The sequence below is a fragment of the Homarus americanus genome, unplaced genomic scaffold (assembly GCF_018991925.1).
Source record: "Homarus americanus isolate GMGI-L3 unplaced genomic scaffold, GMGI_Hamer_2.0 scaffold5516, whole genome shotgun sequence".
NCBI classification, from domain to species: domain Eukaryota; kingdom Metazoa; phylum Arthropoda; class Malacostraca; order Decapoda; family Nephropidae; genus Homarus; species Homarus americanus.
Window position 1 is genome coordinate 87992 of NW_024751813.1, and position 23952 is coordinate 111943.

General features: G+C 49.4%; 3 protein-coding genes across 3 annotated transcripts; 1 reads left to right on the forward strand and 2 right to left on the reverse strand.

Moving 5' to 3' along the window:
* Window positions 1–624: 624 nt before the first annotated feature.
* Window positions 625–2268, reverse strand: LOC121854848 (translation initiation factor IF-2-like). The gene is made up of 4 exons (XM_042349642.1): window positions 2077–2268; window positions 1287–1685; window positions 925–1052; window positions 625–832 (listed from the first exon to the last, which is right to left on the reverse strand). Exons 1-4 carry the CDS (start codon window positions 2266–2268, stop codon window positions 625–627), a joined length of 927 nt encoding a protein of 308 aa, XP_042205576.1.
* Window positions 2269–11454: 9186 nt separating this feature from the next.
* Window positions 11455–13206, reverse strand: LOC121854849 (basic salivary proline-rich protein 2-like). The gene is made up of 4 exons (XM_042349643.1): window positions 12976–13206; window positions 12328–12537; window positions 11755–11882; window positions 11455–11662 (listed from the first exon to the last, which is right to left on the reverse strand). The coding sequence occupies exons 1-4, from the start codon at window positions 13204–13206 to the stop codon at window positions 11455–11457; spliced, it is 777 nt and encodes a 258-aa protein (XP_042205577.1).
* A 366-nt stretch (window positions 13207–13572) lies between these two features.
* Window positions 13573–14275, forward strand: LOC121854850 (proline-rich protein HaeIII subfamily 1-like). The gene is made up of 2 exons (XM_042349644.1): window positions 13573–13681; window positions 13863–14275. Exons 1-2 carry the CDS (start codon window positions 13573–13575, stop codon window positions 14273–14275), a joined length of 522 nt encoding a protein of 173 aa, XP_042205578.1.
* Window positions 14276–23952: the final 9677 nt, after the last annotated feature.

Genomic DNA, 23952 nt, shown 5'->3' on the forward strand with positions numbered 1-23952 from the left:
CAGTCCCTTACTGAACTATGATTGGTGGACTATTCTCTTAATCCACCAAATTACAACCAATAGGAGAGGAGAGCAGCCAGTCAGCACAACCCCTAAAGGGCACCTGGGGGCTCTGACACCCTCGGAGATTCCCCTGGGGCGCCGCACCTGATATGGCAAATGGGAAAGCCCCAGGGATCACTGTCCGTGGAGGGCCCCTGAGAGCAGTTGTTTTTGCATTATTTAGAAAAATGGGAGATATGACGTTAAATAAATACACAGCCCATCGCATTTCCAGTATCATCGCATCATAAACAATGTAAAGCAGAATAAATATCCAACAGTAAAACATAAGTTGGGGTGTTGTGCTGACTGACTGTTCTGTTCTCCTATTGGCTGTTATTTGGTGAATTTACATATTAGCCCACCAATCACAGTAAGGGGTTGCTGAATGTATGCAATATGTACGACACCACTACCATGCAAAGAATAAAGCTCCTGGGAGTAGGCGTCTCTCGTAAGGCTCCTAAATGGCGCCACCACCCATGGAAGGGCCCCTGGGAGCACCGACGCCCCTGGGAGAGGTAGTGGGGGTTGTCACTACACCTGAGAGGGCCCCTGTGGGTGCTGCCACCCCTTTGAGTATCATTTGGGGGCACTGGCGTCATTGGGAGGGCACCTGGGGGCATCGCGACACCTGGAAAGGACCTTGGGGTCGCCTTCGTCCCTGAGAGCACCACCGTTCCTGTGAGGGCCCATAGGGAAACCGCCATCCCTGGAAGGGCCTCCGTTACCCCTGGGAGGGTTTCTGGGGGAGTTGACGCCCATGGCAGGGCCCCTGGGATTGCCGTCCCTGTAAAGGAGGGGGCCTGAGTGCGCTGCCGCCTCTGGAAAGGACCCTGGGGGCGCCACCACCCCCCGAAGGGCACCTGGGTGCACCTACACCTTGGGAGATTCCCCGGGGGCGCCGACACCTTGAAAGATTCCCTGGGGGCACTGCATCTGTCAGGGCAAGTGAGAGAGCCCCAGGGAGCACTGTCCGTTGAGGGTCCCTGAGAGCAGTTGTTTTTGCACTATTTAGAAAAATGGGAGATATGACATTAAATAAATACACCGCCCATCGCATTTCCAGTATCATCTCATCATAAACAATGTAAAGCAGAATAAATATCCAACAGCAAAACATAAGTTGGGGTGTTGTGCTGACTGACTGTTCTGTTCTCCTATTGGCTGTTATTTGGTAGATTTACACATTAGCCCACCAATCACAGCCAGGTAAGGGGTTGCTGGAAGTGTGCAATATTTACGACACCACGACCAAGCAAAGAATAGGGCTTCTGGGAGAAGGCGCCTATTGTAGGGCCCCTGGGAGGGCCCCTGCGAGTAACTACGTCCCTGGGAGAGGTCCTGGGGATATCATTGTCCCTGAGAGGGTCCCTGAGGGCGCTGTCGTCCGTAGGAGGGCATCTAGGGGCACCGCCGCACCTGGAAGGGACCTTGAGATTGCCTTCGTTACTGGGAGCGCCACCGCCCCTGGGAGGGGCCCCTGGGGATGCCGAAATCCCTGGGAGGGCCTCCATTGCCCCTGGTAGGGGTCCCGGGGGCGCTGAGGCACTTGGCAGGGCCCCTGGGGGCGCTGAGGCCTTTGGCAGGGCCCCTGGAGTCGGCGCCCATGCTAAGGAGGGCGACTGGGTGCGCTGCTGCCCCTGGAAGTGACCCTGGGGGCGCTACCACCCCCTAAAGGACACCTGGGGGCGCTGACACCGTGGGAGATTCCCCTGGGGCGCCCAACCTGATACGGCAAATGGGAAAGCCTCAGGGAGCACTGTCCATGGAGGGCCCCTGAGAGCAGTTGTTTTTGCACTATTTAGAAAAATGGGAGATATGACGTTAAATAAATACACAGCCCATCGCATTTCCAGTATCATCGTATCATAAACAATGTAAAGCAGAATAAATATCCAACAGCAAAACATAAGTTGGGGTGTTGTGCTGACTGACTGTTCTGTTCTCCTATTGGCTGTTATTTGGTGGATTTACACATTAGCCCACCAATCACAGCCAAGTAAGGGGTTGCTGGAAGTGTGCAATATTTACGACACCACGACCAAGCAAAGAATAGGGCTCCTGGGAGAAGGCGCCTATTGTAGGGCCCCTGGGATGGCCCCTGCGAGCAACTACGTCCCTGGGAGGGGTCCTGGGGATATCATTGTCCCTGAGAGGGCCCCCTAGACGCGCCGCAGCCCCTGCGGATGGTCTCTGAGGGCGCTGGCGTCCGTAGGAGGGCATCTAGGGGCACCGCCGCACCTGGAAGGGACCTTGAGATCGCCTTCGTTACTGGGAGCGCCACAGCCCCTGGGAGGGGCCCCTGGGGATGCTGAAATCGCTGGGAGGGACTCCGTTACCCCTGGGAGAGCTCCTTGGGGCGCTGAGGCATTTGGCAGGGCCCCAGGGGGCGCTGCGGCGTTTGGCAGGGCCCCGGGCCCCTGGAGTCGGCGTCCAGGCTAAGGAGGGCGACTGGGTGCGCTGCCGCCCCTGGAAGTGACCTTGGGGGCGCTACCACCCCATAAAGGGCACCTGTGGGTGCTGACACCCTGGGAGATTCCCCTGGGGCGCCGCACCTGATACGGCAAATGGGAAAGCCTCAGGGAGCACTGTCACATGGAGGGCCCCTGAGAGCAGTTGTTTTTGCACTATTTAGAAAAATGGGAGATATGACGTTAAATAAATACACAGCCCATCGCATTTCCAGTATCATCGCATCATAAACAATGTAAAGCAGAATAAATATCCAACAGCAAAACATAAGTTGGGGTGTTGTGCTGACTGACTGTTCTCTGCTCCTATTGGCTGTAATTTGGCGGGTTAAAAGAATAGTCCACCAATCACAGCTAAGTAAGGGACTGTTGGAAATATGTAATATTTATGACACATAGGCAATCATGCCATAGGGCCCCTGGGGTCAGCGCCCTCCCTGGAAGGGCTGCTGGTAGCTCCACTGTCCCTGGCCCGGCCCCTCGGAACGCTCCCCCTAGGACGGCCCTGGTTGCAGTAGTTTTTACTCTATTTAGAGCTCTGGGAGAAGCAACGTTCAGTGAATACACCGCCGCCCATCACATTTCCAGTATAATCGCATTCTGAACAAGGTAATGGAGAATAATATCCAACAGGAAAACATAAGCTGGGGTGTTGTGCTGACTGACTGTTCTCTGCTCCTATTGGCTACAATTTGGCGGGTTAATTGAATAGTCCACCAATCACAGTTAAGTAAGGGACTTTGGAAGAATGTAATATTTATGACACGTCGGACAAGCATGCCATAGGGCCCTGGGAGGGCACCTGGGAACTCTGTTGTCCTTGTGAGAGCCCCTAGGGTTGCCACCGTCCCTGGCACGGCCCCTGGGAGCGCTCACGTCCTGGGAGGGCCCATGGTTGCTGTAGTTTTGGCACTATTTAGAGCTCTGGGAGAAGCAACGTTCAGTGAATACACCCCCGCCCATCACATTTCCAGTATAATCGCATTCTGAACAAGGTAATGGAGAATAATATCCAACAGGAAAACATAAGTTGGGGTGTTGTGCTGACTGACTGTTCTCTGCTCCTATTGGCTGTAATTTGGCGGGTTAAAAGAATAGTCCACCAATCACAGCTAAGTAAGGGACTGTTGGAAATATGTAATATTTATGACACATAGGCAATCATGCCATAGGGCCCCTGGGGTCAGCGCCCTCCCTGGAAGGGCTGCTGGTAGCTCCACTGTCCCTGGCCCGGCCCCTCGGAACGCTCCCGTCCCTAGGACGGCCCTGGTTGCAGTAGTTTTTACTCTATTTAGAGCTCTGGGAGAAGCAACGTTCAGTGAATACACCGCCGCCCATCACATTTCCAGTATAATCGCATTCTGAACAAGGTAATGGAGAATAATATCCAACAGGAAAACATAAGTTGGGGTGTTGTGCTGACTGACTGTTCTCTGCTCCTATTGGCTGTAATTTGGCGGGTAAAAAGAATAGTCCACCAATCACAGTTAAGTAAGGGACTTTGGAAGAATGTAATATTTATGACACGTCGGACAAGCATACCATAGGGCCCTGGGAGGGCACCTGGGAACTCTGTTGTCCTTGTGAGAGCCCCTAGGGTTGCCACCGTCCCTGGCACGGCCCCTGGGAGCGCTCACGTCCCTGGGAGGGCCCATGGTTGCTGTAGTTTTGGCACTATTTAGAGCTCTGGGAGAAGCAACGTTCAGTACACCCCCGCCCATCACATTTCCAGTATAATCGCATTCTGAACAAGGTAATGGAGAATAATATCCAACAGGAAAACATAAGTTGGGGTGTTGTGCTGACTGACTGTTCTCTGCTCCTATTGGCTGTAATTTGGCGGGTTAAAAGAATAGTCCACCAATCACAGCTAAGTAAGGGACTGTTGGAAATATGTAATATTTATGACACATAGGCAATCATGCCATAGGGCCCCTGGGGTCAGCGCCCTCCCTGGAAGGGCTGCTGGTAGCTCCACTGTCCCTGGCCCGGCCCCTCGGAACGCTCCCGTCCCTAGGACGGCCCTGGTTGCAGTAGTTTTTACTCTATTTAGAGCTCTGGGAGAAGCAACGTTCAGTGAATACACCGCCGCCCATCACATTTCCAGTATAATCGCATTCTGAACAAGGTAATGGAGAATAATATCCAACAGGAAAACATAAGCTGGGGTGTTGTGCTGACTGACTGTTCTCTGCTCCTATTGGCTACAATTTGGCGGGTTAATTGAATAGTCCACCAATCACAGTTAAGTAAGGGACTTTGGAAGAATGTAATATTTATGACACGTCGGACAAGCATGCCATAGGGCCCTGGGAGGGCACCTGGGAACTCTGTTGTCCTTGTGAGAGCCCCTAGGGTTGCCACCGTCCCTGGCACGGCCTCTGGGAGCGCTCACGTTCCTGGGAGGGCCCATGGTTGCTGTAGTTTTGGCACTATTTAGAGCTCTGGGAGAAGCAACGTTCAGTGAATACACCCCCGCCCATCACATTTCCAGTATAATCGCATTCTGAACAAGGTAATGGAGAATAATATCCAACAGGAAAACATAAGTTGGGGTGTTGTGCTGACTGACTGTTCTCTGCTCCTATTGGCTGTAATTTGGCGGGTTAAAAGAATAGTCCACCAATCACAGCTAAGTAAGGGACTGTTGGAAATATGTAATATTTATGACACATAGGCAATCATGCCATAGGGCCCCTGGGGTCAGCGCCCTCCCTGGAAGGGCTGCTGGTAGCTCCACTGTCCCTGGCCCGGCCCCTCGGAACGCTCCCGTCCCTAGGACGGCCCTGGTTGCAGTAGTTTTTACTCTATTTAGAGCTCTGGGAGAAGCAACGTTCAGTGAATACACCGCCGCCCATCACATTTCCAGTATAATCGCATTCTGAACAAGGTAATGGAGAATAATATCCAACAGGAAAACATAAGTTGGGGTGTTGTGCTGACTGACTGTTCTCTGCTCCTATTGGCTGTAATTTGGCGGGTTAAAATAATAGTCCACCAATCACAGCTAAGTAAGGGACTGTTGGAAATATGTAATATTTATGACACATAGGCAATCATGCCATAGGGCCCCTGGGGTCAGCGCCCTCCCTGGAAGGGCTGCTGGTAGCTCCACTGTCCCTGGCCCGGCCCCTCGGAACGCTCCCGTCCCTAGGACGGCCCTGGTTGCAGTAGTTTTTACTCTATTTAGAGCTCTGGGAGAAGCAACGTTCAGTGAATACACCGCCGCCCATCACATTTCCAGTATAATCGCATTCTGAACAAGGTAATGGAGTATAATATCCAACAGGAAAACATAAGCTGGGGTGTTGTACTGACTGACTGTTCTCTGCTCCTATTGGCTACAATTTGGCGGGTTAATTGAATAGTCCACCAATCACAGTTAAGTAAGGGACTTTGGAAGAATGTAATATTTATGACACGTCGGACAAGCATGCCATAGGGCCCTGGGAGGGCACCTGGGAACTCTGTTGTCCTTGTGAGAGCCCCTAGGGTTGCCACCGTCCCTGGCACGGCCCCTGGGAGCGCTCACGTCCCTGGGAGCGCTCACGTCCCTGGGAGGGCCCATGGTTGCTGTAGTTTTGGCACTATTTAGAGCTCTGGGAGAAGCAACGTTCAGTGAATACACCCCCGCCCATCACATTTCCAGTATAATCCCATTCTGAACAAGGTAATGGAGAATAATATCCAACAGGAAAACATAAGTTAGGGTGTTGTGCTGACTGACTGTTCTCTGCTCCTATTGGCTGTAATTTGGCGGGTTAAAAGAATAGTCCACCAATCATAGTTAAGTAAGGACATTTGGAAATATGTAATATTTATTACATAGGCAATCATGCCATAGGGCCCCTAAGGTCAGCGCCCTCCTGGAAGGGAGCACTGGCTCGCTCCACTGCCCCTGGCACGGTCCCTGGGGGCGCTCCCATCACAAGGACGGCCCCTGGTTGCAGTAATTTTTGCGCTATTTAGAGCTCTGGGAGAAGCAACGTTAAACAAATACACAGCCGTCCATCACATTTCAAGTATCATCGCGTTCTGAAGAAGGTAATGGAGAATAATATCCAACAGGAAAACATAAGTTGGGGTGTTGTGCTGACTGACTGTTCTCTGCTCCTATTGGCTGTAATCTGGCGGGTTAAGAGAATAGTCCACCAATCACAGTTAAGTAAGGGACTGCTGGAAGTATGTAATATATATGACAGATGGACAAGCATACCATAGGTCCCTGGGAGGGCACCTGGGAACTCTGTTGTCCTTGTGAGAGCCCCTAGGGTTGCCACCGTCCCTGGCACGGCCCCTGGGAGCGCTCACGTCCCTGGGAGGGCCCATGGTTGCTGTAGTTTTGGCACTATTTAGAGCTCTGGGGAACGCGTTCAGTGAATACGCCGCCCATCACATTTCCGTATAATCGCATTCTGAACAAGGTAATGGAGAATAATATCCAACAGGAAAACATAAGCTGGGGTGTTGTGCTGACTGACTGTTCTCTGCTCCTATTGGCTACAATTTGGCGGGTTAATTGAATAGTCCACCAATCACAGTTAAGTAAGGGACTTTGGAAGAATGTAATATTTATGACACGTCGACAAGCATACCATAGGTCCCTGGGAGGGCACCTGGGAACTCTGTTGTCCTTGTGAGAGCCCCTAGGGTTGCCACCGTCCCTGGCACGGCCCCTGGGAGCGCTCACGTCCCTGGGAGGGCCCATGGTTGCTGTAGTTTTGGCACTATTGAAACTCTGGGAGAAGCAACGTTCGAGTGAATACACGCCGCCCATCACATTTCCAGTATAATCGCATTCTGAACAAGGTAATGGAGAATAATATCCAACAGGAAAACATAAGTTGGGGTGTTGTGCTGACTGACTGTTCTGTGCTCCTATTGGCTGTAATTTGGCGGGTTAAAATAATAGTCCACCAATCACAGCTAAGTAAGGGACTGTTGGAAATATGTAATATTTATGACACATAGGCACTCATGCCATAGGGCCCCTGGGGTCAGCGCCCTCCCTGGAACGGCTGCTGGTAGCTCCACTGTCCCTGGCCCGGCCCCTCGGAACGCTCCCGTCCCTAGGACGGCCCTGGTTGCAGTAGTTTTACTCTATTTAGAGCTCTGGGAGAAGCAACGTTCAGTGAATACACCGCCGCCCATCACATTTCCAGTATAATCGCATTCTGAACAAGGTAATGGAGAATAATATCCAACAGGAAAACATAAGTTGGGGTGTTGTGCTGACTGACTGTTCTGTGCTCCTATTGGCTGTAATTTGGCGGGTTAAAATAATAGTCCACCAATCACAGCTAAGTAAGGGACTGTTGGAAATATGTAATATTTATGACACATAGGCACTCATGCCATAGGGCCCCTGGGGTCAGCGCCCTCCCTGGAACGGCTGCTGGTAGCTCCACTGTCCCTGGCCCGGCCCCTCGGAACGCTCCCGTCCCTAGGACGGCCCTGGTTGCAGTAGTTTTACTCTATTTAGAGCTCTGGGAGAAGCAACGTTCAGTGAATACACCGCCGCCCATCACATTTCCAGTATAATCGCATTCTGAACAAGGTAATGGAGAATAATATCCAACAGGAAAACATAAGCTGGGGTGTTGTGCTGACTGACTGTTCTCTGCTCCTATTGGCTACAATTTGGCGGGTTAATTGAATAGTCCACCAATCACAGTTAAGTAAGGGACTTTGGAAGAATGTAATATTTATGACACGTCGACAAGCATACCATAGGGCCCTGGGAGGGCACCTGGGAACTCTGTTGTCCTTGTGAGAGCCCCTAGGGTTGCCACCGTCCCTGGCACGGCCCCTGGGAGCGCTCACGTCCCTGGGAGGGCCCATGGTTGCTGTAGTTTTGGCATTATTTAGAGCTCTGGGAGAAGCAACGTTCAGTGAATACACCCCCGCCCATCACATTTCCAGTATAATCGCATTCTGAACAAGGTAATGGAGAATAATATCCAACAGGAAAACATAAGTTGGGGTGTTGTGCTGACTGACTGCTCTCTTCTCCTATTGGCTGTAATTTGGCGGGTTAAAAGAATAGTCCACCAATCACAGTTAAGCATGGGTCTGCTGGAAGTATGAAATAGCCCCATGACACACCAGAGCAATCATGCCATACAGGCCCCACAGGGTCAGCACCCTCCCTGGAAGGGCCTGCTTTAGTAACTCCACTGTCCCTGGCCCGGCCCTCGGAACGCTCCCGTCCCTAGGACAGCTGAATTCTGATAGTTTTTACTCTATTTAGAGCTCTGGGAGCTTAGCGTTCAGTGAATACTGCCCGCCCATCACATTTCAGTATAATGCATTCTGAACAAGGTAATGGAGAATAATATCCAACAGGAAAACATAAGTTGGGGTGTTGTGCTTTGACTGACTGTTCTCTGCTCCTATTGGCGTATAATTTGGCGGGTAAAAGATAGTCCGCAATCACAGTTAAGTAAGGGACTTTTTGGTAGAATATAATATTTATGACACGTGGGACAAGCATACCCATAGGGCCCCTGGGAGACACCTGGGAACTCTGTTGTCCTTGAGCCTAGGGTTGCCACCGTCCCTGGCACGGCCCCTGGGAGCGCTCACGTCCCTGGGAGGGCCCATAGTTGCTGTAGTTTTGGCACTATTTAGAGCTCTGGGAGAAGCAACGTTTCAGTGAATACACCCTCGCCCATCACATTTCCAGTATAATCGCATTCTGAACAAGGTAATGGAGAATAATATCCAACAGGAAAACATAAGCTGGGGTGTTGTGCTGACTAACTGTTCTCTGCTCCTATTGGCTACAATTTGGCGGGTTAATTGAATAGTCCACCAATCACCGTTAAGTAAGGGACTTTGGAAGAATGTAATATTTATGACACGTCGGACAAGCATGCCATAGGGCCCTGGGAGGGCACCTGGGAACTCTGTTGTCCTTGTGAGAGCCCCTAGGGTTGCCACCGTCCCTGGCACGGCCCCTGGGAGCGCTCACGTCCCTGGGAGGGCCCATAGTTGCTGTAGTTTTGGCACTATTTAGAGCTCTGGGAGAAGCAACGTTTCAGTGAATACACCCCCGCCCATCACATTTCCAGTATAATCGCATTCTGAACAAGGTAATGGAGAATAATATCCAACAGGAAAACATAAGTTGGGGTGTTGTGCTGACTGACTGTTCTCTGCTCCTATTGGCTGTAATTTGGCGGGTTAAAAGAATAGTCCACCAATCACAGCTAAGTAAGGGACTGTTGGAAATATGTAATATTTATGACACATAGGCAATCATGCCATAGGGCCCCTGGGGTCAGCGCCCTCCCTGGAAGGGCTGGTGGTAGCTCCACTGTCCTGGCGGCCCCTCGGAACGCTCCCGTCCCTAGGACGGCCCTGGTTGCAATAGTTTTTACTCTATTTAGAGCTCTGGAGAAGCAACGTTCAGTGAATACACGCCACCCATCACATTTCCAGTATAATCGCATTCTGAACAAGGTAATGGAGAATAATATCCAACAGGAAAACATAAGTTGGGGTGTTGTGCTGACTGACTGTTCTCTGCTCCTATTGGCTGTAATTTGGCGGGTAAAAAGAATAGTCCACCAATCACAGTTAAGTAAGGGACTTTGGAAGAATGTAATATTTATGACACGTCGGAGAAGCATACCATAGGGCCCTGGGAGGGCACCTGGGAACTCTGTTGTCCTTGTGAGAGCCCCTAGGGTTGCCACCGTCCCTGGCACGGCCCCTGGGAGCGCTCACGTCCCTGGGAGGGCCCATGGTTGCTGTAGTTTTGGCACTATTTAGAGCTCTGGGAGAAGCAACGTTCAGTGAATACACCCCCGCCCATCACATTTCCAGTATAATCGCATTCTGAACAAGGTAATGGAGAATAATATCCAACAGGAAAACATAAGTTAGGGTGTTGTGCTGACTGACTGTTCTCTGCTCCTATTGGCTGTAATTTGGCGGGTTAAAAGAATAGTCCACCAATCACAGCTAAGTAAGGGACTGTTGGAAATATGTAATATTTATGACACATAGGCAATCATGCCATAGGGCCCCTGGGGTCAGCGCCCTCCCTGGAAGGGCTGCTGGTAGCTCCACTGTCCCTGGCCCGGCCCCTCGGAACGCTCCCGTCCCTAGGACGGCCCTGGTTGCAGTAGTTTTTACTCTATTTAGAGCTCTGGGAGAAGCAACGTTCAGTGAATACACCGCCGCCCATCACATTTCCAGTATAATCGCATTCTGAACAAGGTAATGGAGAATAATATCCAACAGGAAAACATAAGCTGGGGTGTTGTGCTGACTGACTGTTCTCTGCTCCTATTGGCTACAATTTGGCGGGTTAATTGAATAGTCCACCAATCACAGTTAAGTAAGGGACTTTGGAAGAATGTAATATTTATGACACGTCGGACAAGCATGCCATAGGGCCCTGGGAGGGCACCTGGGAACTCTGTTGTCCTTGTGAGAGCCCCTAGGGTTGCCACCGTCCCTGGCACGGCCTCTGGGAGCGCTCACGTTCCTGGGAGGGCCCATGGTTGCTGTAGTTTTGGCACTATTTAGAGCTCTGGGAGAAGCAACGTTCAGTGAATACACCCCCGCCCATCACATTTCCAGTATAATCGCATTCTGAACAAGGTAATGGAGAATAATATCCAACAGGAAAACATAAGCTGGGGTGTTGTGCTGACTGACTGTTCTCTGCTCCTATTGGCTGTTATTTGGTGAATTTACATATTAGCCCACCAATCACAGTAAGGGGTTGCTGAATGTATGCAATATGTACGACACCACTACCATGCAAAGAATAAAGCTCCTGGGAGTAGGCGTCTCTCGTAAGGCTCCTAAATGGTGCCACCACCCATGGAAGGGCCCCTGGGAGCACCGACGCCCCTGGGAGAGGTAGTGGGGGTTGTCACTACACCTGAGAGGGCCCCTGTGGGTGCTGCCACCCCTTTGAGTATCATTTGGGGGCACTGGCGTCATTGGGAGGGCACCTGGGGGCATCGCCACACCTGGAAAGGACCTTGGGGTCGCCTTCGTCCCTGAGAGCACCACCGTTCCTGTGAGGGCCCATAGGGAAACCGCCATCCCTGGAAGGGCCTCCGTTACCCCTGGGAGGGTTTCTGGGGGAGTTGACGCCCATGGCAGGGCCCCTGGGATTGCCGTCCCTGTAAAGGAGGGGGCCTGAGTGCGCTGCCGCCTCTGGAAAGGACCCTGGGGGCGCCACCACCCCCCGAAGGGCACCTGGGTGCACCTACACCTTGGGAGATTCCCCGGGGGCGCCGACACCTTGAAAGATTCCCTGGGGGCACTGCATCTGTCAGGGCAAGTGAGAGAGCCCCAGGGAGCACTGTCCGTTGAGGGTCCCTGAGAGCAGTTGTTTTTGCACTATTTAGAAAAATGGGAGATATGACATTAAATAAATACACAGCCCATCGCATTTCCAGTATCATCGCATCATAAACAATGTAAAGCAGAATAAATATCCAACAGCAAAACATAAGTTGGGGTGTTGTGCTGACTGACTGTTCTGTTCTCCTATTGGCTGTTATTTGGTGGATTTACACATAAGCCCACCAATCACAGCCAAGTAAGGGGTTGCTGGAAGTGTGCAATATTTACGACACCACGACCATGCAAAGAATAGGGCTCCTGGGAGAAGGCGCCTATTGTAGGGCCCCTGGGATGGCCCCTGCGAGCAACTACGTCCCTGGGAGGGGTCCTGGGGATATCATTGTCCCTGAGAGGGCCCCCTAGACGCGCCGCAGCCCCTGCGGATGGTCTCTGAGGGCGCTGGCGTCCGTAGGAGGGCACCGCCGCACCTGGAAGGGACCTTGAGATCGCCTTCGTTACTGGGAGCGTCACCGCCCCTGGGAGGGGCCCCTTGGGATGCCAAAATCCCTGGGAGGGCCTCCATTGCCCCTGGGAGGGCTCCTGGGGGCGCTGAGGCACATGGCAGGGCCCCTGGGGGCGCTGAGGTCTTTGGCAGGGCCCCTGGAGTCGGCGCCCATGCTAAGGAGGGCGACTGGGTGCGCTGCCGCCCCTGGAAGTGACCCTGGGGACGCTACCAACCCCTAAAGGGCACCTGGGGGCTCTGACACCCTCGGAGATTCCCCTGGGGCGCCGCACCTGATACGGCAAATGGGAAAGCCTCAGGGAGCACTGTTCATGGAGGGCCCCTGAGAGCAGTTGTTTTTGCACTATTTAGAAAAATGGGAGATATGACGTTAAATAAATACACAGCCCATCGCATTTCCAGTATCATCGCATCATAAACAATGTAAAGCAGAATAAATATCCAACAGCAAAACATATGTTGGGGTCCTTCCAGTGGTGGTGGCGCCCCCAGGAACCCTCCCAGGGGCTGGTGTCGATCTCAGCACTCTTAGGGGAAAATGCGCTTCTAAGGGTCCCCCAGGGGTGGTGGCGTCTCCATTCCCCTTTCCGGTGTGGCAGGGCCCCCAAGGACCCTCCAAGGGGCCTTCTCAAGGGCGGTGGCGCCCCCAGGGACCCTCACTAGGGGTGGTGGTATTCCCAGGGACCGTCCTAGGGGCGGCGGCGCTAGCAGGGACCCATCTAGGGGCGGTGGCGATCCCTGGAACTCTGCCAGAGAATGCGGCGCCCTCAGGGACCCTCCCAGGAACAGCGGCGCCCCGAAGGACTCTCGCAGGGGCGGAGACGCCCCCAGTGACCTTCCCAGGGGCGACCCCATCCTTCCCCCCGCAAGGAACCCTACCTAGGATCCCCAGGGGCTCTATGGCATGCTTGTTAGTTGTGTCATAAATCTTACATACTTCCAGCAGTCCCTTACTGAACAATGATTGGTGGACTATTCTCTTAATCCACCAAATTTCAGCCAATAGGAGAGGAGAACAGTCAGTCAGCACAACACCACAACTTATGTTTTCCTGTTGGATATTAGTCTCCGTTACCTTCTCCAGAATGCTAGGATACTGGGAATGTGATGGGCGGTGTATTTATTTAACGTTGCATCTCCCAGAGCTCTAAATAGCGCCAAAACTACTGCACCCACGAGCCAAACAGATATGGTGCTACAAGGGTCTCGTCTAGGGTGGCGATGCCCCTAGGGGCTCTCCCAGAGGTGTTGGGGCCCAAGGGACCAACGAAGTGTGGTGGCACGTACAGGAACCCTCTCAGGGGCGGCGACCCCGCCAGGGACACCCCCAGTGAGAGCGGCACCCCCAGGGACTTTCCCTGCGACCCTTGCAGTGGCGGCAGCGGCCCCAGCGGCTCTATCAGGGGTGGCAGCGCCCCTATGGGTCCTCCCAGTAGTGGTGGCGCCCCCAGGAACCCTCACAGGGGCGGTGGCGAACTCAGCGCCCTCTCAGGGGCAAATGTGCCCCTAAGGGTCCCCCAGGAGTGGTGGCGTCTCCGTGTACCCTTTCCGGTACCCTCCAAGAGGCCCTCTCAAGGGCGGTGGCGCCACCTTGGACCCTCCCAGGGGTGGCGGTATTCCCAGGGACCCTCCCACGTGCTGCGGCGCCTCCAGGGACCCTGATAGGGGCGGCGGCACCCCAGGAACTCCCCCACAAAAGGCTGCGCCCCCAAGGAACGTACCAGGAGCGGCGGCGCTCCCAGTGACCCATCTAGGGATGGCGGCGACCCCTGGAAATCTTCCAGAGAATGCGGCGCCCTCAGGAATCCTCCCAGGAACAGCGGCGCCCGGAAGGACTCTCGCAGGGGCAGAGACGCCCCCAGTGACCCTCCCAGGGGAGGCGAGACCTCCATGGACCCTCCCAGGTGCGGCGGCGCTCCTATAGATCCTCACAGGAACGGCAGTGATCCCACGGGCCCTGCTTGGGACGGCGGCACCCCCAGGGAACCTTCCATAGACGGTGGCACCCCCAGGAACTCTCCCAGGGAAGGCGGCGCCCCCAGGTACCCTACCAGGGACAGCGGCGCCCCGAAGGACTCTTGGATAAAGACTGGTGTATATAGCCCCCAAAAAAGGTTAAAACAAAAACAAATATAATCATGTAAATTTTGCTATCTGATTCGACTGATAATTTTACTTGACATTTCAAATACATTTTCATCTCTGCAGATCTTTGTTTTTAGGCCAGATCCTCAGATCCTGGAAAGATATTATTCATTAGCATAAAAATATATTATTGATGGCACATGGATATCTGGACTCTTAGTTAGGGTATTGATTAAAACAAAAGAAAAACAAAAGAAAATAATCCAATCAACTTTACTTAATTTTAGTCAGCCCCTAACAGGAAATATTTCATTTATTTTTTAGGCCTAATGTCTAATGGCATGACATCTTGGCAGTATCATGGTTAATGTTAAAAGGCTCGAGTATTACCAGGCAGCATGGTGGATAATATCGAATCTGTGGATCTTGGCTTGGATAGCGTCGGGGATGGTGTGACCGGCCGGCTGGTAGGTGGATATTGGGGGCGAGCGGTGATGGGTGGGCGGCGAGCGGTGATGGGTGGGCGGCGAGCGGGGCTGGAGGAACCTTAGCTCTGGTCTTTACTCTCTCGAAGCTCACAATTCACATCCTCTTATGCCGCCGCACTCTGGGGTGGGGGGTGGTAATGGGTCGATAGGAGAGTGCAGGAGCCGAGAGAGGTGTTGGGGGAGGGTGGCTGTAGAAGTAACGAAATGGGTGGCGGGAATATTGGGAAGGTAGAAAGTGGCATCGAGGTAGAGAAAGGCCAGAGTTAAGGAGGTCGAAAGGGGCGGCGTAGAAGTAAAAAAGAGGAGTGAGAGGATACACGGTGAGTCATACATCTATCAGTGTTGATGATACTTTTCAATGGAATATTTCATGGTTGTGTTGTTAGTGGAGTCAAAACCTGCCCCGTATCAGTGTATGACTGTCTAAACTTTTAATTTTTAACTCCAAACACAATAATACAGGTTTGGGAATGAGTGAGAAGAATAAAGTCGGGGCTGACAACAGTTAAGCGGCCTCTACCAAGTCATTTAAAATTCATATATGTATCGCCAAGCTCCAGAACGTTTCGATTCCCGGAATATTTGACTCGTGATCACCAGCTCTCACGATCGGTGTAGGTTTACTGAGACCCGCTCACTCGATCAATACTTCCCGTGGCCAGAGCACAAAAGTTTTGAACCAGTGGATTTACCATATTTTTTTTGCTATGATCTAAACATCTTGATAAACAAACACATATTCCTCTACAATGTAAACTTCAAAGGGACTAAATCAGGGTAATAAAATCCAACATAACATGAATCAATAGATCCAGATACTGAAACAGTTTATTTAATGAGAAAAATACAGGTACAGAGTGGATAAAAATAACAATATTAACATGACTGATCCAGTTGCCCCTTGAAGGCACCTGATATATAATGTACATTTATCTCAAGGAAGTATCATGTAACAGTATCATTTGGAACAGTATACATAACTAGGATTCAGCTTCTCATTCATGTTCTTGTTAACACAGTAATGACTATTATCACACAAGTGGCTTAGTGAGCTCACGTATTCAGGGTAAAGCAGACATTTTTTTTGCCCCATCTCTCGCTTCAGTGTTCCAATTCCCTAGACCAGGGGTCACCAAACTTTTTTCACAGTGGGCCGGATAACTGAAAGAATGACGAGCGCGGGCCGCATAATCATTCTGTTCAATACTTGCAAGCCAGAACGAAAGCCACGGAAACCATGGTAACGTCAGAACGTAGGCGGAGCTACCACGGCGGGCCTGATGAACTGACGTCGCGGGCCGGATCCGGCCCGCGGGCCGTAGTTTGGTGACCCCTACCCTAGACGATGATTCGTTTAGGGACACATAATGAAGCATGTGTCGGTGATTCTATTCGTTGTCTCGGATCTTTTCTGGTCTTTCCTCGACTCTTGTATCATTTTATTATTTCCTCCTCCGTGTCTTTGAGGTTGTGTGTCCTTTGATCACACCACCAAGAGAAGAGACTGAAGGACAAAAGATAGAATTCACTTCAGACATTTGATGATGGTTGGGTCTTGTTGTGGTTTATATTGTCAACAAATATATATTATTTCTCGAAGTTTTCCAGAGGTGCTGATAATTTCTTTTGTTTGGACATAAAATATTATCAAGTATGAGTCAGGATCTAGAGAATACCTGCTATGGATAATGTCTTCTTGTTTTTTTTTTTACAGTACTATGGAATAAATATTATATATGATACATTAGAAAGGTTATGAGTCACGTATTTATTATAGTTTATGTATGTATATTATTTTTATGAATTATTACAGCAGCAAAAACGTAGAATTTCACGAGTATTCACGATATTGTATTTTTTACTACTTTGACGTATAAGTTGATTCAATGGATTGCGTGTTAGAAACTCACCTCAAGTAAGGAACTGAAGCTTTTAACAGCCAGCGTGAAGCCTCGTGTTGGGGTGGGTGTCAGGTAGTGGTGGTGGCGGGGATTCCACTGTAAAGTTGTAGACGCGGCGGAGAACTTGGGTGTTGAGAAGCTCGGAACATATACCTGGAAATTAAAGTTGTCTAATTAACCTGATTATTCTAAAAAAATACTGCATTAAACGAGTGGTTAGTGGTGAATATTATATAATGTGTGTGAGAGAGGCTTATATTTTGACATCTTCTGGTGCTTGTTAGTAAAGGATAATGTATAAATGAGTGCTTGGTGTCACCCACTCTCTCTCTCTCTCTCTCTCTCTCTCTCTCTCTCTCTCTCTCTCTCTCTCTCTATATATATATATATATATATATATATATATATATTTATATATTTATATATATATATTTATATATACTGCTGTATACAGTATATCTTTCTCCTCTCTCACTCCTCTCACTTGCATTCTCAATTACCCTGCAGTGTGGTCTAACATCAACACAGTTTTTCCTTTACCGTGATATCATATTTGAACAAGCCAGTACACACACACACACACACACGCGCGCGTGCCTCTCGCCCTCATGCTCTGGAACCCAAAGTATAAACTAGGATATTCGCTCTCATCGCCGCTCGTTCGCCAGAGATGTTAGGAATCGCCATTATCGGTATATTCATTCGGGGTGATGTCAATTTGTCGTCTTTTCGCTATTTGTTCACACCGCCACCACCACCACCACCGCCCCCACCACCACCGCCACCACCACCACCACCACCACCGCCACCACCACCACCACGCCCCCACCACCACCACCACCACCACCCACCCACCACCACCCACCACCGCCACCACCACCACCACCACCACCCCCACCACCACCACCCGCCCCCCACCGCCACCACCACCACCACCACCACCACCCCCACACCCCCCACCACCGCCCCACCAATGCCACCACCACGCCGCCCCACCGCCCCCCCCCCCCACCGCCACCACCACCACCACCACCACCGCCCCCCACCACCACCCCCACCACCGCCTCCACCACCATCAACAGACACCATTGAGATTTTAGGCACCATCCTCACTTTAGGTCAGATTTGTGTAAGTCATGTGTGGTGTTGGGCCACTTCACCTCCTTCATCCGATTCATAAAAAAAGCATCACATCAGCTCAAACATCTCCACCAGAAAGCTCCCAGCAGCACACATTTCCAGGACCATCTCATCGTTCCCTCTGTTTTACACGCCTCTTCCTGATGACGTCCACCCAGTCCCCTCAACCAACCGGCGGCCAACAAGAGCTTCTGAGACAGCATTTTATTTTTGTTTTCGTCGGTGTTTCAACTTGCAGAATCACTTTCTACCAAAACTCATATCTCACCCGGACTATAGACCAGCACCGTGTGGAGCTCCCTGACCCTCACAATATATATTCCTGCATCATATAACCTCCAACAGCTGAAAACAATCTGCTAAAAAAAAAAATGGATCTCTGGTCAGGGGGACGACTCGGTGCCTCGGCGTAGATTGAAAAAAACACTTGTCTGATATCATCCTACGCTGTCTATAAAAAAAAAATATCTTGTTTTTATCCAAATTGGTGTGATAGAGGTAATATGTATTTATAGTGAGTTATTTAAGTGCATCTCTCATATTATCGGGAGGCATTGTGACATTATATTTTCGTCACACAATGAGGGTTGGAAGTTTAGTTCACAGTCGCGGAAAATTAATATTTTATACACACGGATAACAGTTACATTTCCCACTCAATTGATTCACTAACATTTATACTGTAGTTCTTGGAATCTTGCAGCTCTGTATCTTTCATCCTGACATGACCTGTAAACTGGCGCTAGAAATCACACCGTAACTCTTTCGTATCTGATAATGTGAACCTGTTCCCTTATCTTCAGTTAAGGTAAAAAATAAAGAACGTACGGATCTTTAAGGATGTGGCCGAGCAGTAACTCCTCACTTAGAGTCTTAGATTAACACACAGAATCTTTGCCAATGATTGTGTGTTCATTCTGCCCCAGACTTACCATAAGAGAAGGTATCTAATCAAAATAATCTCAGTATGATCTTAATGTTATATCTGGTGTTGTGTTTCAGTGTTGACTAAAGTTAATGTTGGCTGAAGTTAATGTTGATTGAAGTTAACGTTGGCTAAAGTTAATTAATTTGATACTTTGTTTTTACGCCTTTAGTTACGAGGAAGTTTCATTATAGGAACCTCTGAAAATCTCGACCCTTATCCATCACCAGCTAAACAAAGTCTTTTTAATAAGATTCTGGTGATTAGTGTGAGGCGGTAAGACGAGCTACCAGGCTGTAAAATTTATAAAAAAAAAACAAAAAAAAAAAACAATAGACGATCGACCAAACACAAGAAGGATTTAATGCTATCACAAGAGGGATCGTGAAGAGGGTGACACATTCTCAAAACATCTGAAAGACACAACACCGGTAATTATATTTTCCTTGGACTCCAGAAAAGAAAATTAATTGTAAAAAAAAAATAACTCAACATAAATTGTAATTAAGGTTTAAAGATAAATATTCTGTGGGTATTCTCGCCTAATCTTATCTGCTCAGGGAACGTGTTGTTTTGGGGGCCGTAAAATAATTCATGGATGATTATCACAAATTTACTGGGCTGGTGAGTGCGTGTTTGTGTGGAGAGAGAGAGAGAGAGAGAGAGAGAGAGAGAGGGGTTAAGTCAGATTAGGTAAGGTTAGATCAGATTAGGTTAGAGCTCGCTTAAGCTAATTTCGTGTGATACAAAAAAAGAAAAATGTCGCCTATTGATGAGAGTGGATGAAAGCTTGATGAGGAAACACTGTTGTTGACTCACCACCAAAATATATGGGTGAAAATTTAATCCGGATTCGATTTAGAACAGAGCTAGGGGGAGTTATTTTCAGGCCATTGAACCTTGTGTGCTGTCTCTCTTTCTCTCTCTCTTGTCTGTTTCTTTGTCTGTCTCGCTATCTGTCATTCTTTTTATTACCATGCCATCTTACATTTTACCCCGCCACGATCCTCCTCTCCCCTCCCCTTCCTCTTTATTGTCCGCCTTCCTCTCTCCCCAAAACCCCTCCTCTTCCTCCTTCTCCCGTCCTCCCAGAACCCCTCCCTCCTCCTTCTCTTCCTCATCCTCACCCACACAGCTAACACCGCCTCCATTGGCTGTCAGGAACCTAACAAAGGCCGGGCGGAGTAACTCTGGTTAATGTGAGCACTTAGTGTTCCGCACACACACACACACACACACACACACACACACACACACACTAAACAAGTCAGTGTGACGCCGTATGACCAGTGTGACGCCTTGAGACAGTCATGGAAGTGAAAAGTCGAGTCAATTAGGGTCGGTATTCATAGGTCTCGCTGACGCAGGTAAAAATGGCTGCATGGACGTATGGGAACAAAAGGTCTTTGCCTTCCAAGGTTTTTTTTCCACGAGACGAATTCAGATACGATAGACATATCGGAGGGAACTATTCAGTCGAGTGTCCTAACCTGGAGCTGGCGGACGCCTACCCTACACGGGGTCACAGCTCAAGGTTGAAGAAGCCACAAGTCCAGAAAACTGTAAAGAGCGACTTTTTCGGAGTAAGAGTTGTGAACTCTTTGAACAATCTGCCAGAGAGTGTTGTGACGGCACCGAGTGTGAGCTCTTTCAAGACCAGACTTGACCAACACTGGAGCAGGTTCAGATACATTCAGGAGCCAGTACATGCCCAGTACTAACCTAACCTAACCTAACCATACAGTAAAGTCCTCATGAAGATTTGTTGTAAGAGAGAAGGAGTTAGTTTACGCCTCTTGGTTTACGTCCCTCGGGAGTGCTGGTGAGAGACGTGACCAACTACACGTGTAAGTCTGGCTGCTGGGGAGACGAATTGTTTGTTATGATGTAAGTCGATATTTTCTGACTTATAACTTTCTCTTTGTCTCTCTGTCTCTTTCTAAGTCTCCCTTTCTCTGTCTCTCACTCACTCTCATAAACAATTCTCTTTCTTTCTTTCTTTCTTTCTTTCATAGACATCAAAACGGCGACCTTGCTCCAGCGACCATTTTGATTTAACAACCATCTGAATATAACCACGACCTCTCTCCCACGACCACACTAATAGAACGACCACCACTCTAACGACCACACTTAACACAACAACTACCTTAAAAAAACCTCATTCCAGCGACCATCTATAGAGAGAGAGAGAGAGAGAGAGAGAGAGAGAGAGAGAGAGAGAGAGCTCTCTTTCTGGTTAATGCGAAGTGAATCACGAACAAGGTTATTGATTGGCAGAAATTATTGACCCAGTAATTAGTCTAAAGGAAGGTCAAGGCGAGGGAGGGGGTGATTGGGTACGGGTGGGGGGGTGTGTGGGTGCTGAGGGGGGGTGCTGAGGGGGGTGCTGAGGGGGGGGTGCTGAGGGGGGGCAGGAGGTATATGTATCAGCTTTTTGTTTTTGTTACAGTAAATAGTGATTGTGTTTCTCATTAAGTCATTACTGAAATCACCAAATGCCCTGCAATCACCACTATCACCACAACTACTACTATTACTACCGCAACTGCTACTAGTACTATCATCTGTAAACATCATTATTTTCACTAATACTTCTACTACTGCCACTACTATACCTAACCACCACCACAACTACTACTACTACTACTACCACCACTACTATCACTCACAACTACCAATACTACCACTATCACCACCACTACCATCACTACTACGACTCATTACCACCTCCACCAGCACTACTACCACTACTACTACCACCACCACCACCTCACACACAGGCTTACCACCTCATAACACCGAGGGGCCACAGACCTGACTAGAAAGTGTTAGCTAAGGGAGAAGAGTAATGACTACTGCAGGAGATACAGAGGAAGGCGTTGCTGGAGGACTTTAAAGTGGCTATTGGCAGACCCCCCCCCCACAACACCTCCTCGTTCCCATGGTAACCCAAGTAGGTCACGCCACAGAGGCCAGCTGGTGATTTGGGAAACGGGGTGGTGAGAGGTGTCTTGTGTTGTGTTGATGGTGATGGGAATAAGTGGATGGGTATAAGTGGATGGGTATAAGTGGATGGGTATAAGTGGATGGGTATAGGGGGGTGGATATCTGTGGATGAGTATAAGTGGAAGGGTATCGGTGGCCGGGTATCCGTGACGGGTAATGGTGGATGGGTATCGGTGGGTGGTGGAACTTTGCTGATGTCAGTGGGTAGACTCCCCCGCCTCCTCACCCCTTACAGACAGAACATTTTATGGTTCTACACACTACACTTTGTTATCTCAGTATGACACATAGAAAATATTACCGGTAGAGTGTCTGATCTTGCATAACTAGCTAAGGATACCAATCATATTAGTTTGAGTTATGTATGTATATAAGTGCAGCTTAAGATAGGGTAATTATAGCTATATGTATAACTGCCTACAGGAGCTCCTAGCCTCGCTGCTTTGTTCGTTATATTAAAGTGATAGAAGTTATGACCTCACATGACAACCCTGAGGTAGGTGTTACGTGCTGGGATGACGAGTACTGTAGCCTGTCACCTGCCATCTGTCTATATCCCTGCCACCTGGTGGTAGGTGATGGAGGTAGGGAGGATTGTGAGGGAAGGAGGGAAGGAAGAAAGAGAAAAGGGAGATGAGGCGAAAGAGAGAGAGTGATAAAAGTTATCATCTGTAAGTTAATAAATATTCCTTTGAACGTGCAGCCCACACCCCCCCCCATCTACTTCTTGGCCAATCAGAGGACTGGAAGGATCACAAACTACTCTACAGCTCTTGTTACATATACCTCATTTAACTGTTGTTTAGTATGGTCAATGGTCACGGCTTGAACTACATCATATGGACTGGGATATTGAAGCAGCATCTTGTCTCGTCCAGGTCAGGTAATGCACTGATGATGGCGCTCACCTGCAGGGTAGATAATGATATACAGAGTGAGGCAAAAGGCACGAAACAGATTCATAGTTGTATACAGGGTGAAACAAAAGGAGAGAGAGAGAGTTCAATATATGTATGTATGTATGTATGTAAGGTACACCCAATAATACAACGCCCACACTAATAACAACTACTGATACATAACCCCTCCCCCTCCTCAGTCAGTCAGGTGTGTGAATATCCTAATAAAAGGTGTAGGATCGAGATAGGCTGGCAGGTAGACACAGTAGATGCTTCTCTCCCTTACCTCCTTGGCTGCGGTGGTGGTGTCTGGTGGAGTGATGTGTCCTCCCCCCCCCTTCTCCCTCTCTCTTTGTATCTTTCTCTCCTTTCTACTCCTTCCTTAACTAATTTCTCATTTTCTTCTACTTCTTCTGCATTTAATTTCTCCTTTATTTTCTCTATACAATAACATGGATCATAAGGACAGTGTTAGCCCCCTTGTCTTCTAAGGGGTAAGATTCATAATATCACCTCGGCTCATTTTACAAACTAACTCTCCAGGACAGCTGAGTTTATTAAAGGATTACACTGGAGCCTTCACTAAGCCACAAGCTCCGGGTGGTCAGCTGTAATAATCCCTTCAGTGTTGGTATGTTGAGTGGACCTGTGCCTGAACTGGGTGAAGAGTGGAGTTGAAAGCGAGGCAGCAAAGTTGTATGTTGCGTTAAGATTCTTCTACGCATCAGTTGTGTTGTCTGGTAGCAGCGGGAGGTGTTGGGATACTTGAAACACAGGAGAATAGATCTATGTAATATTTTAACAGTTTTGGGCTGATCTTCACGGGGTATGATGCTTTAGGTACATTAATTGTATCAGGGAAGTGTGACTCATGTTGGTGTCTCGGTATCACTGCGGGTATAGTTTTTGTGTGGTGCGTACAGCCAGTCTGGGAGTTTGTAAATTGTGTAGCTCCAGGGACAGTGTTTTCTTTACTGGAGGCTACAACAGTCCTGTCCTGTCGGCTTAATGTGGAAATGTTTTCTCGAGAGCAACTTTGGTGATCTTTAACCAGGTAACACAGCAGTTTACAAGCAACTCATAGTGGAAATAATAGTCTGCTACTCACCAAGAAATAGCCCAGCGTTGACTATATTCCATTCCTCGACAGTGTT